General features: G+C 42.4%; 2 protein-coding genes across 5 annotated transcripts in view; both read right to left on the reverse strand.

Moving 5' to 3' along the window:
* The window catches only part of dnah2 (dynein, axonemal, heavy chain 2), an 80916-nt gene extending 75047 nt beyond the window's left edge, over positions 1–5869 (reverse strand). For 2 of the 3 annotated variants that reach the window (XM_058067825.1, XM_058067824.1), the window contains exons 1-11: positions 5650–5869; positions 5279–5394; positions 4192–4406; positions 3931–4095; positions 3593–3821; positions 3406–3516; positions 1946–2181; positions 895–1086; positions 500–657; positions 335–422; positions 37–242 (exon numbers count right to left, since the gene is read on the reverse strand). In XM_058067825.1, coding sequence (XP_057923808.1) covers positions 37–242; positions 335–422; positions 500–657; positions 895–1086; positions 1946–2181; positions 3406–3516; positions 3593–3821; positions 3931–4095; positions 4192–4406; positions 5279–5339 — 1661 coding nt within the window. In that variant the 5' untranslated portion in view covers positions 5340–5394; positions 5650–5869. Of the gene's footprint in view, positions 1–36; positions 243–334; positions 423–499; positions 658–894; positions 1087–1945; positions 2182–3405; positions 3517–3592; positions 3822–3930; positions 4096–4191; positions 4407–5278; positions 5395–5649 lie in introns of those variants that run through there. The other variant, XM_058067826.1, reaches the window with a different exon arrangement.
* A 445-nt stretch (positions 5870–6314) lies between these two features.
* On the reverse strand, positions 6315–13053 carry acadvl (acyl-CoA dehydrogenase very long chain). 2 transcript variants are annotated; one of them, XM_058067957.1, is made up of 21 exons: positions 12915–13053; positions 12584–12671; positions 12449–12512; positions 11579–11650; positions 11429–11501; positions 11301–11365; positions 11089–11223; positions 10868–11012; positions 9841–9970; positions 9633–9758; positions 9339–9537; positions 8938–9042; positions 8779–8865; positions 8644–8706; positions 7570–7671; positions 7408–7505; positions 7238–7310; positions 7087–7159; positions 6926–6998; positions 6778–6853; positions 6315–6633 (listed from the first exon to the last, which is right to left on the reverse strand). In XM_058067957.1, exons 1-21 carry the CDS (start codon positions 13036–13038, stop codon positions 6496–6498), a joined length of 2109 nt encoding a protein of 702 aa, XP_057923940.1. In that variant the 5' UTR covers positions 13039–13053; the 3' UTR covers positions 6315–6495. The 2 variants fall into 2 exon arrangements, with proteins under 2 accessions (XP_057923940.1, XP_057923941.1); XM_058067958.1 differs by having other exon boundaries at positions 12943–13022.
* Between the last annotated feature and the right edge of the window lie 61 nt (positions 13054–13114).

The following is a 13114-nucleotide window of genomic DNA, read 5'->3' on the forward strand; positions in this document are numbered from 1 at the left end:
ATTTTTACTATAATTTTACAATTGAAATAAACACACCTGTTGAACTCAATATGCCATCCGGTGTTCTCCACCTCGAGGATGCCTTTATCAACGGAGCGCAGGATCTGAAGGCCGTGCTGGAACTTGGCCTCGATCTTCACAAGGGAAAGAGTGAGCTCGGGGCCCTGATAGCCGCTGAAGCACGGCAGCGCTCTCTGGTTGCCATCTTCCCAGCGGGCAAACTGCTGCTGTGTGTCGCATACCTGAAGTGAAAACCAAACAGCATCGCTAGCATGGCGCATAGCATCCAGTTGGTACTATGATACCATAGTTCAAATACTTCAAATGTGTGCACCTCAAGCAGGTCTTTGAACCTTTGAATGCAGGCATCAACCGGGACAAAAATATTTGTTTGGTCCAGTTGCCAGCCTTTTTTAGATTGCCTGGTGGAAAAAAAGTGTACATAATTAAATGTGAAAGCAAAGCATCAGTCATATGTTGGCATGTTTCTTTATCGTACTCGTGGTGCACCTCAACGGCACGTGCATAGATATTCTTCCAGTTCTGGCAGCATGTGATGCTGTCGTTGAGCTCTTGCTTGCTGGAGGTCACGTAGCCCTCAAAGATCCTGTCCAGAGAGACGCTCTTGATGCACAGGTGGATAATCTCATAACTTGTCTGCAAGACAGCAGCAAATAGAAGGTTTTATTATTGCAGCAAACTATGTTCTCACAATAGTGGACCATTGAGGGCAATTGACCTCAACTTTATTGAACTATGTTGTAAATGGTGGCGTAGTGGTTAGCATGTCGGCCTCACAGTTAGGAGGTTCAACATTGGAGCATTTCATTGTGTGGGTTTTCTTTGGAAACTCAAGACTTCCTCTCACAGCCCATCCCGATTTTTTAAATGTACCTTGAGGAAGAGGCCTGTGATCCGCTCGTTGGTGTTATAGTGGGTGGAGTTGATCCAGATGATGCGAATGAGGCTGACAATGTGCTGTAGCTTAGGGGTGAGTTCATTTATTTTAACATGAGCCAGTTCTTTACAGGGTTCCACCAACAAGGACAGGTATCTCAGGTTGGATTGTGCCTCCAGAGATAAATCCTGTGTGGGCAAAACAAACATGATGATATTAGTGCTATTATATAAGTGCTATTTTTATTCAGCACTGTTGGTCCAAATGCCAAAAGACGGAAAAATTAGCAAGCTATTTATTGCAAACAACCATTGAACTAAGAGAGACCACATTCAAAGAGGGAAAGCTTTTTTGCCTTTGTCATCAAGAGATCATGACAGTGTGAATACCTGACAGAAAATGACCAAGACTTGGGCTTTTAAAGGCTCTTGTCTTAAACTTTTCATCAGCTGATGAACAGCCTCTTCTTCTTTCTCTTTCGGCTTTTCCCTGTCTTCCATCCAACCTCTGTCTCTCTCACACCAGCTACCCTCATGTCCTCCTTCACTACATCCATGAACCTCTTTGGTCTTCCTCTAAACGTCCTACCTGGAAGCTCTAAATGCAGCATCCTTCCACCAATATATTCACTATCTCTCCTCTGAACATGTCCCAACCATCTTAGTCTGGCCTCTGTGACTTTATCTCCATCTTTATCTCTGACTTTGTACTCCATCCTGGTCACTCCCAATGAGAACCTCAGCATCCTCATCTCTGCTACCTCCAGTTCTGCTTCCTGTCTTTTTCCTGTCTCTAGACCAAACAACACGGCTGGTCTTGCCACAGTTTTGTATACCTTACAGCTTATTTACATTTTTTTTGTATCGTTAGCATTCCTTCTTTTTGCATTTTGAAGTTCTACTTAGAACATCCTTAAGGTCCAACAGTACTTAAGGTCTTAACATTTTCATCAGGAGTGTATTACAATAGGTCAGAAGGTTGGGGAAAAACCAAGGAAGTACCAAGGTCATTCTTTAACAATTTCATAGTGAATAATGGCTGTCTCACCTGCATTTCCTTGGCGAGTTTGCAGAAGCGCTTGACATAGAGTGAGTTGGCCAGCTCAAGCATTCGCTGGATATGTTTGACTCCGGCCTTCTGCAGCTGCTGACTCATGTCCATGAGCTTGGCAGAGTGGCGCTCCCAGTATGCTATCTCCTGCAGTGGACCACTGTTGTCACCCATGCTGGTTTCTTGGACGTTCAGCAACTCCTTGATCTGGTCCGTCCAGTGTATCAAGACGGCTGAAAATGTGGAGAGCAATGGTGGATACTGTTGGGCTACATTGTGAGTTTTATTGTTCAACGCTTGAACTAAGGGGTGTCTTAGCATATTCAACTGGTTGACGATTTGAATTGGAGCAGTCTGATTCGGCTATCAACTCACTGTTGAAGCTATGAAATGACTACATGAGGGGTGGCCACAGCCGCTGCTGAGTCTACATTTTTACAAACGTCTGTATTTTTTGTGATAAGTATCCTATTTTGATACAAAATACCGCCTAATTTGTGTTTAAAAAAGATTTGAAAATGATGCGCAGGTTTAATAGAAGACCTACATGTATACATTTAAAATCGCCCACTCGAGGTGAGCGCTGTCTTTGAGTTCTCGGAAGACCGTCAACATAAAGGGACTCATTGGCTCAACCGTAGCATTTTAAAAAGGTTAAAGATTACTCCAGAAAATGAAGTCCAACTTATGTTAGAAGCTTCTAACACATCATACAACAACAACTAACAATTACACTAACTTCATTTTTTTATCCCACCAGTGGATTTTTCATTCATTCATTTTCTACCGCTTTTCCTCACAAGGAAAACAAGGGGGTGCTGGAGCCTATCCCAGCTGTCTTTGGGCCAGAGGTAGGGTACACCCTGGACTGGTAGCCAGCCAATCACAGGGCACATATAGACAAACAACCATTCACACTCACATTCATACCTATGGACAATTTGGAGTTGCCAATTAACCTAGCATGTTTTTGGAATGTGGGAGGAAACCGGAGTACCTGGAGAAAACTCACGCATGCACGGGGAGAACATGCAAACTCCACACAGAGATGGCCGAGGGTGGAATTGAACCCTGGTCTCCTTGCTATGAGGTCTGTGCGCAAACCACTCGAGCACCGTGCCGCCCCAGTGGATTTTTATGCAAGAAGTTTGGTTGCGTTTTGGAAAGTTGTTGTTTTTCAAGTCATATGTTCTACTTTTATGTGGACTTTTCAGATATGTGCCGACAGCGCCTGTGGTTCGGTTTTGTTCCTGTGTCAGTACTGCTCATCTACCAGGCTTATTCGTTTATGAGTGTTTCAGTCGTTTTCTCCGAGGTGGAAAAAGTCACAAATGAAATCTGTTTCTCAGGATTGCCATTAGCTAAAAAAAAAAAACATGTGAGGATGGAAAAAATCAAACAAATCAGATTCAAATCAGATATGAAAATCCTTAGTCAAGGACACATACTATACTTACATTCCATCCTCTGCACCAGATGACCGTCCCTGCTGCCCTCTTCAGCACTGTCAGCCAGGCCTTCCATTGGGATGTACAACACTGTCTTACCCTCCTTCTTACTAACGTCATCTGTTCAAACAATGGAAAATATTACATACTCCTAATTATGCAGTAATGACAATAAATCAAGTTGGGTCTTCTCCACCTGTGAGGTGGACCATGTAATTGTGCATGCCATTGATGTAATTATCCTTGATGCCCTTCTCCCAGTCACTGCTAATGTCATTGTCATCTGTATGTAAGCTGGTCAGGAAATTAAGCAGGCTCTCAGTGGGGTCACCCTGCACACTCCCATATTCCACCTCTAAGTAGAAGTTCTCAGCGGTGATCATGGCTCCTGGCTCACGCATAAAATAGACCAGCTCCTCCACCACCTGACATGGAATATGGAAGATGACGTCAGTAGTTTTGTTCAATTCCTAGCGAATTTCTCTTGGAGATTGATTTTAAGCAAGCCTTGTCAGGGGAGGAATTACACTGTACCTGTGGTGGAATGGAATATTCCACTTTGAGTGTCATGTCTGTGTCCAAGTAGACCACCAAAATGGGAATAGATGTGTCATCAATGAAGAGGTCCAGCGCATTCTCATGGTCCTCCAGCCACAACTCTTTGGGGATACCCAAAGTGTTCGCACAACTGATGAACTTCTGCAAAAGGCGGCAAGGATAGAGACAGTAAAGTTGTTTAAAACACTACAGTAGATGTGTCTTTTTAAAGGCAAGATAGTAAAAGTAGGCATGCACTTTTACTGGACGAACGATCTCGATGGGCTCTTGGTATTCCTCAACATCGTTGTCTTCATTGGTGTCTTCTTTGTTGTCTGCGTTGTCTTCATTTTCATCATTGGTGTCATTTTTAGTGTCATCGTCGTCATGGGGGTCATTTTTGGTGTCGTCATTAGAGTCCTCGGGAATTTCTTCGCTCTTCTCGTTAATGTCTTCCTTTTCCTCTGTGGTTACTGGAGAAGTCACAGGAGAACATAAGAGAGAGTAGCATTGTTAATTCTTTTGAGGATCCACCACTAAGAGTGCGTTCACACTTGTAGTTCTCTGTATTGGTCTGGACAAAATAAAAAGGATACTTGGTGGCCAATTTATTCCATTACGGTCAGCATTCACACTTGCATTTTTGTAGACAGTTGTACCTTGGTTTTCATTATTTACAAAGGGTTCGTCTAAAACTGAAAACAATACGAAATGCATATTGAGAGGGAAGCGGGGAGGAGAGAGCCGCACGGACAAGTTAATTCTTAAATGTTGTGTTTCTTACCTTCTTTATCAAAGTGCTTGTGCTTGCAAATTTATGTGGTTTTTGTGCAGCCAAGTAGAGACTCATTGACCAAGAAAGTGCCAAAAATGAATGTGCAAAATGCACAAATTATGCAAAGTATTGCATAATTTGGTCTTGAAAAAATACCAAACATTATTTTCAGTTTGGAATCAGAAAGGCTATATTATTGACTATTAAATATCAGGGGGCAAATAATTTTGGCCAGGGTATTTAAAAAAAAAATAACTTTGCCATAGATAGCAAAGTCCTATATAAGTGTATATGACCTGGAAAATGTAATGTTTTGGGAGTGTGAGGTTGTGGGACAATGATCCGTCCAATCAAAGAGCCAGTTTGTGCATGCTTAGCTGAGACTATAATTTGCTCTGCAAGGGACCACCAATAATATCATTTCATTTCTGGTCCAGACCAGAGTACTGGACTACAAGTGTAAACGCACCCTAAAAAGGAAGTGAACCAAACATCCATTAATTGAAGACAGATAATGCATCAAACTGGGGGCACTGGTAGCAAGGTAATTGTTCCATAATGTGTACTAACCTGAATTGATGACTTCCTCATCGTCAGTTCTTTCTGTGGTATTGTCGCTAGCCGTCTCCATGTCCTAGCATTCACATTTATTTCGGAATTCAATTCAAATTCCTGAGTTGTGACTCCTGTGTTTTTAAAAGGAAGCGCTTTAAAATCGCATATAAGCGGGAGTTAAGTTTTTCAAGCCGAGTGGGCCGTCACTGTCACCATGGCGACCACACTAAACATGGCGAGTTTTACTTTCCACCGGAACACCTGTCCAGACGCCATTAATGAAATTCACGCATGTGCTGAATAAAAAGTGGGTACAAAATCACACTATATATATATAAAGTACAAAACCTAGCTTTCTACACACAGGACTTCATGAATAATCATACCTTTACACAAGGAAAGCTTCCACTCCCATATATATTAAGTCGAAGCTCAAAATGCTAATAACAGCAAGTTTTGAACAGACGTCAGCTCGAGAGCGACTCACTCATCATGACGGCCTACGGTGACGTCATGACGTACCATCACGTGCTGACGTCAAACCACATCAAAATCATTGTAGACAATGACATTAATCATTTTCGAGTACCCACATTAACTTAATAATTGTGGTATTTTCAAATTGGTAAGGCAGTTTTATTGAGTTGTTAGTTTAAAAAAAAAAAACATTCCCTTCTTGCTAAAAATGATGCAATACATCAGACTTGAGCAGATTTGCTTTTGCTGTCATGGAGGCACAGGGGGTTAAAAACAGGTTTTAGGTGTTGGCCAAGACAGTACAGTAGTGCTGTATCGGTGTGGTCAAATGATCCATAATAACATGCAACAGCATTGAAAACATTAGCACCCCCTACCAGTATTTGAACACATTTTAAATGCAACACAAAGAAAAATCACCATGGATATATTTGGCCTACAATAACACTTCAGTCCCTTTCAGGAGGTTCAATGTTGTTAAGCGCAAACAGGGAAGCTGCAAATGTCTCCCAACAGCTGTGGAATCAAGTGTTCAGTTTTTGTTTGACCGGCTTTGTGTTTTTTTACGGCTTGAAAGTTCATCTCTAGCATTCAAACACTAACACACAACAATCAAGCTCGAACGTGTCCATAAATATGCTATAGGAACAATCTCATGACCGGCTTAAATTGATGGCGAGGTACCACACATGATGTGTGACGCTCTGCAATCCTGACGGTGAAAAGAAAGAAAAGACACAATCGGAGAAGAGTGATTAGAAACCCAGTGGGTGAGGCGCCACTAGCCCGCCGTTCTCCACCACTGCTGTGGAAATGGCCCGCAAGTTCTTGTAAAGATGCCTGGATTGGTTGGAACGCAGCGCATTGATGTCCCGCATGAGTCTACCATGGGCCTGAAGAACCAAGAAAGAAAAATGTCCATAAAATAAATAAAAGATGAATGCAATACAAATAGTTTGATCCTTTGTGCATGAAATACATACATACAAACTTATATTGAGGGTGTTTATGTGTGCCGTTTTTTAAGCACATCTTACCTCCACACACCAGGTCTCGCACAAAACCTTCTCATGTTGGGCTGAGGGGTGGCCCTGACTGAGTGAGCGTGAAGCCCTGCGGAGGAAAACAATACCAGGCTATGTAGATAAATGTAAACACACTAAGACAAGAAGAATGTTTCTGTACCTTGAAAGGACTACAACCATGGTGTAAATGTCGATGGTACAGTCTGCAACTCTCTGCAATACAAACTGCTCATCTGCAACAGGAGAGTATTGTTTTCCTCCCCAATTTCTCAAATGTCCTGAGCAAATTGTTGTCTACACACTTCACTTCCACACACTCACCAATAATCTTCTTGCCATGTTTGATAAGAAGCTCCTCGATGACCATGCCAAATTGTTCAATCGCTTTCACAGCCTAAGTAGCAGAATGACCCCCCAAAAATGTTAATGTGCCACAAAAAAATTAATTTAAGTCACAGAATAATGAACACACCAGTTCACCACTATGAGCCAACTCGGGGTGGACGGTCCCTTGAAGTGTCAAGCCCGTGCTCATGCCTGCCTTCCTAAAAAGCGAGAGGCGAGCCAGTGTTATTCCATTTGGTAATGGAGAAGCAAACTGAATCTTAAATCAAACGGAGTAATGGATCACTTAGATGTTACCTTTTAGCTCTCTTTGTAAGCTCTCCTGCCAGGAGTCCAGCATTGCCAAGTGGGTTCTTAATTGCTTTTTGCAAGCTCTTCAACTGGTTGCCAGCATTCTGAGGAGCAGACAAAGCATGTGTCAGAGGTGATGTAGTCTCTTTCAGATGTAAGAATATTTACCTGGAAGCCATTCAGGGCCACAAAAAGCCTGAGGATATCGTTGGTGCCCTCAAAGATGCGGAAAATTCTCAGATCTCTCATCACTCGTTCCACTCCAGCGTCCTGTGAGACAGCAAACCAAAATGGTTTCTTAATTGCATACTGTTGATATGTTTACCTGGGGCTTTTTATAAAACTTGCTTATGCACAAAATATGCAAATGTTGTGATTTATAAAATTAAATTTAGCATGAGAATATGTGTACCGGTATGTCAACTGTGTAGTTAAATCCACCTGTGTAATCTTCCAGGTGGAGTGTGATTTAGAAAGGGAAAATTGCATGCATGAATGGTTTTATAAATCAAAATATTTTTGGCTGTATGCCATTTTCAGCTTTTGGGCATACGTCCAGATCTTTAAAAAAAGTGATGCACAGCATTAGTGTACAGGTTATCATGCCTGTGCCCTTTGAGTGCTTGCAGAAAAATGAGTGTAGTGACTGTGCATCAATCCATTGTGTGAAGAGCCTAGCAATGATAAGTGGGGTGCTACGTGGTTCATTTTTAGCAACATTACTTTAAAGGTGCCTCACACTTCAATACAGTGAAACCTGCTTATCTCAACACCCCTCAAACTGGCTGGTTCACGCTGGTGCTTGTCGACATAGCCAAATGATGTTAGCAAGAGACAACTGAGAATGGGCAATAAAGTATTTTTGAACCTATGGCAGTTTGGTGTATAGTTTTCCTCGATTTTTATTTTGATTCTTTTGTTTTGATATGATATAGTAATGACGAGAGTATCGTGGACGGTTTTGAGCTATGATTCAAGGGTCGGGCTATGGAGAGCAGTGGCATTTGTTGGCTGCATTTAAGCGTGGAGTGTGTCTTGCTGTAAGGTATACCATGCTGTTTTATCAACAATAATAGGCTCGTTTGTGTACAGTCATTCAGTCTCATCATCACTTCACCAACATTAAAATATTGCATATTTGGCTATGCAGTATGTTGATGACGACTTAAGCGGGCACTTTTATGAACAATTCCGGTATCACACGGTGGACTGGGACTAGATCAGATCAGAACGATCCCTCACCTTCATGTAGCCCATGCCACCCATGACCTGAATACACTCATCAGTCACAGTCCAAGCTGCTTCCTGTAAACAAAAATACCTAAATGAGCACCTGCAACACATGCTTAAATAGCCTGTTCAAGGAAAGCTTCTCACAGAGGCAAAGATCTTGCTGATGGCAGCTTCGATCTGGAACTCAGTTGCTCCACTGTCCATATTGCCACTGATCATGTAGGCCAGAGACTGAAGAACACACAAAAGCACACATCAGTGACTTGGAAGATTTAAAAGTTGATGCTATAAACTTCTACCAACCTCTGTGACATATTGCAGCATGGTCATACGGGCCAGCTTCTCCTGGATGGTCCCATAGGTGTGGATCTTGTTTCCAAACTGAGTTCTATTGGTTGCATGGTCCACCTTGCAAAAACAGAAAAAAACAAATTCATTCAAATAATGCATGGGTGTTTCAATTGTAACCTGTGGGCGATTTGGAACCTGCAGCTAACTTTGTCCGGAGAAAAAGCTGAAATACTGTCAAATAAGCAAAACAAAGCCCATCACATTTTCTATATTGCTTGTCATCTCATTAGGATCATGGCTGACATGGAGTCTATCCCAGCTGACTTTGGGCGAGAGGCGGGATAAACCATGGACTGGTCACTAGCCAATCGCAGGGCATATATAGACAACCATTCAATCTAATGATAACTCACCGCTTTGTTGATGGCTCCTTTCATGGTGCCAGAGAGGGCAGCCGCCATACCGAATCGCCCGTTGTTGAGGATGTTCATAGCGACCTTGAAACCACCGCCTATCTCGCCCAGCACGCAGTCAGCCGGCACACGGACATTGTCAAAATAAACCTCTGCCGTGTTGGAGGCCTTGATGCCCATCTTTTTCTCTGGTGGCCCACTAGGAATGAGGAAGAACAAACAAAAACAAATCATGAATCAAATGTAGTCACAATATTTTAGTGACCACCAGTCAGAAGAAAAAAATAGTCTCACTGTGTTACACCACCGAAGCTCTTCTCCACAACAAAAGCTGTGATCTTATCTTTCATCTGTCCAGTGTTCGGATCCTTTATGGGTGTCTTGGCAAAGACTGTGAAGATTTCAGCCAGACCCCCATTGCTGCCAAAAGTGACAATTGCATGTCAAAAAAGTTAAAATATTTTTTTGAGTTGAGTATACAATGTAAGACATGTGGTCTCACCTGATCCAGATCTTGCCGCCATTGAGAGTGAAGAACTGTCCGCAGGCGGATTGGACAGCTGTGGTTTTGATGGAGGCGGCATCAGAGCCACTGGCTGGCTCAGTCAGGCAAAAAGCAGCAATGTGCTCACCTGGACATACATGCAAAAGTCACTCATCATGATTCATTTAGATTTACCTTTTTAGACGGGATACAAAATCAGTGTTAGGGCTGAAAAAAAACATTACAATCTCGATTCACACTAATACAAAATTGCATTTCTAAATAGCAACGAGGGCGGCATGGCAGTCGAGTGGTTAGCGCGCAGACCTCACAGCTAGGAGACCAGGGTTCAATTCCACCCTCGGCCATCTCTGTGTGCAGTTTGCATGTTCTCCCCGTGGGTTTTCTCCGGGTACTCCGTTTTTCTCCCACATTCCAAAAACATGCTAGGTTAATTGGCGACTCCAAATTGTCCATAGGTATGAATGTGAGTGTGAATGGTTGTTTGTCTATATGTGCCCTGTGATTGGCTGGCGACCAGTCCAGGGTGTACCCCGCCTCTCGCCCGGAGACATTTGGGATAGACTCCAGCACCCCCCGCGACCCTCGTGAGGAAAAAGCGGTAGAAAATGAATGAATTAATGAAATAGCAACGATTTTACTTAACAAGCTGCATCAGAAACATTCATTAGCATGATGGTTGGAGAGGCGACTTGTCTTAGTTACATGCATAAATGTATTGTAGCGTTAGCAATCATGAATTTATGAATTTATTAATTTCTGTTGAAAAAGTCCCCCGGTCAACAGTCCTTGCGGGACTTCCCATGAAGAATGTCAGAAAGACCAGTGGAAGTTTTGGGGAAAAATAACAATAATAATAAACAGTGTGGTTTCTTTAAAACAAAAGTACATAGCCCTACACATTGTGTGTGTGTGTGTGCGCGTACGTGTGAGGAAAAGATATTGTAAATCATGATAAATCATGATTCACATGTTGCAGACTCATGCAGCCCTAATCAGCATGTATAAAAACCACAAAGTTTACCTGATGCAAGTTTAGGCAGGTATTTCTTCTTCTGTGCTGCATTCCCAAAAAGCAGAATGCCCTTGAAGCCAATAGACTGGTGAGCACCAAGCGTGATGCCAACACCAAGATCGTGAGTGCCGACAATCTCCACTAAGCGGGCATACTGAGGAGAAATGGACTCATGTTCTCAATCATTGTGTGGAAGTCATTCACACGGGGTCAATACCAATCAGGCATACCTGAGTATTGGTGAGGCCGAGCCCACCCAGGTCAGCCGGCACCTGCAGGCCAAAGGCACCCATCTCTTTCAGGCCCTCCATGGTGTGGTCCTCCACTTTCTCCAATGCATCATTCTTGGCCGAATCATTCACCTCCTGCGGACAGGAAGTGGAAATAGTTGACTATTTAAGAATGACAGCCATCGGAGAAGAGAAGAGATTTAAGATTTCACCTCAAAGAATTTGCAGACGGGTCCGACAAGCTCCCGGAGAAACTGCTCCTGCTCATCATTCAACACTAAACACACAGTCAAAGTTGTTTTCACACTTAAATAGCTTCTCATTTAAATGTGTATGTTACCTGAAGGAAAGGGAAACACTTGAGATGTGGCAATCTGTCCTTTGAAAATGTTGACAGCAAAAGATTTGGACTCCTGCAGAAAATTAAGTGGAAGAATCCTATGCACCTTGACTTCACTCATCACGTTAACATTTTGGGTAGCAAACATACAGCTGTAGCCGTCTTCTTGTCCGCTGCACTGGCCGAATCGGTCCTGACTGCTGCCGGCTTCTCCAATACTGCCTATGGTAAGACAAGAGATTTAATCACTTTAGCAAAAGAACAACATTGTTTTTACAGACACATGGCAATCACATACATGTTGGAAGATTAAAAAAAAAAAAAAACAGAAAGAGAAAATGGTCAAAATGCCAAAAAACACACATAAACAACTGCATGAAAGAATTGCTTAGAGAATAAAAAGGAAGCTTACCAGGCTACCAGGTGAGCCAGACCTGAGGGATGTCCATCTTTAAAGACATTAGCAGGATTCCCAGAAGAAAGCAAGCTGGCTGCCTTTTGAAGAAACAGGATGAAAAGGTACAGTTGCCTTTTCATTCCGTCTCTTCAAAACATCCCTCACGGTTGGCTCCCCTAGTCATCTGGCCAACTTTTGTTTTGTTCAGTACACATGCAGCATCTCTCATGGGTTTGTGTGTGTGTTTGGCATTTGTAGCATTTTTCATTTGCATTTGTTTTATTATTTTAGCTTTTGGAACATTTGGATTTTGCATGTCTGCCAAAAGTATAAATTCACACCTTTGTTCAGCCATAAACGTGGCACATTTAGGGGCTAAAAAACGTTTCTAGCAGTGTACATGAGTTCCTCTATGAGTTCTGTCAGGACAGCTGCAGTGTCACCTCTATAAGTAGGTCATGTGATCAGTGAACTTTCCTCTACTTATCCCAGAATGGGATGACAGTGTTATATCACCAATACCTCCAAGGCACTGACAGTGCCAAAAACAATATGAACTGTTTACAGAATACCAAATGTACAGAATACATAGTGTTAATATAAATAGTATTACTCCTACGTACCTGTGCTGCTTGGCTTGCATAAAGACGTGTGTTTTTCACAGCAACGACAGCCTGAACCGGAGCCCTAAAAACAAGTAAATGTTGTATAAATATGCTTTTGGTATAACTTGAAGAGTCAGTGTTACCTATACGAACCCTTTCAGTCCGGGTGTGATCCTCAGAATGGCACCACAAAGTCCAGAAGACTGGCCCACTTTTAGAAGCAGCATGATTTCTCCGTGCGCTGAAAATAGACAATATTTTTAAAAAGTAAATCAGATTTAAAAATATACAGAAGTTAGATAAAACTAGACAAATGAAATGATCAATAAACTGACAGTAAAAAGGGCTATGCTAGGTTAGCTCCTTGATGACTGCAGCTAACGTTACGTGACGATTGTTTGATTCCTGTAATTTACTTGACGAAATCGTTTAGTGAAGTTCTTAATGCCTGTTAGATAATTGCAAACACATTTATTACCCTTACCTATGTGAGCTATATTAAATGTCCTTACGTATGAGCAGAGGTGGACCTTCCGTAAAATGTCAATGTTTTTTTCCCTCCGCCCCACAACTGGGTTACCCGGATGACTCGTGCCGCGGTGCTTCATGGGATCTGTAGTACTATCTGTAGTAGCGTGGTCGCGGGGTTTTAAGATTGCTTGTATACCAATATACTTCGTAATA

This window comes from Doryrhamphus excisus, chromosome 3 (assembly GCF_030265055.1).
Source record: "Doryrhamphus excisus isolate RoL2022-K1 chromosome 3, RoL_Dexc_1.0, whole genome shotgun sequence".
NCBI lineage: Eukaryota > Metazoa > Chordata > Actinopteri > Syngnathiformes > Syngnathidae > Doryrhamphus > Doryrhamphus excisus.

Excerpts from the sequence above, each read along its gene's own strand:
- acadvl (XM_058067957.1), bottom strand. The coding sequence starts at position 13,038 with ATGAAGCACCGCGGCACGAGTCATCCGGGTAACCCAGTTGTGGGGCGG. Across the intron at positions 11,224-11,300 it reads CCGTCTGCAAATTCTTTGAG|GAGGTGAATGATTCGGCCAA; the intron begins GTGAAATCTTAA and ends TCCTGTCCGCAG. Across the intron at positions 7,311-7,407 it reads CTTACAAAGAGAGCTAAAAG|GAAGGCAGGCATGAGCACGG; the intron begins GTAACATCTAAG and ends CTCGCTTTTTAG.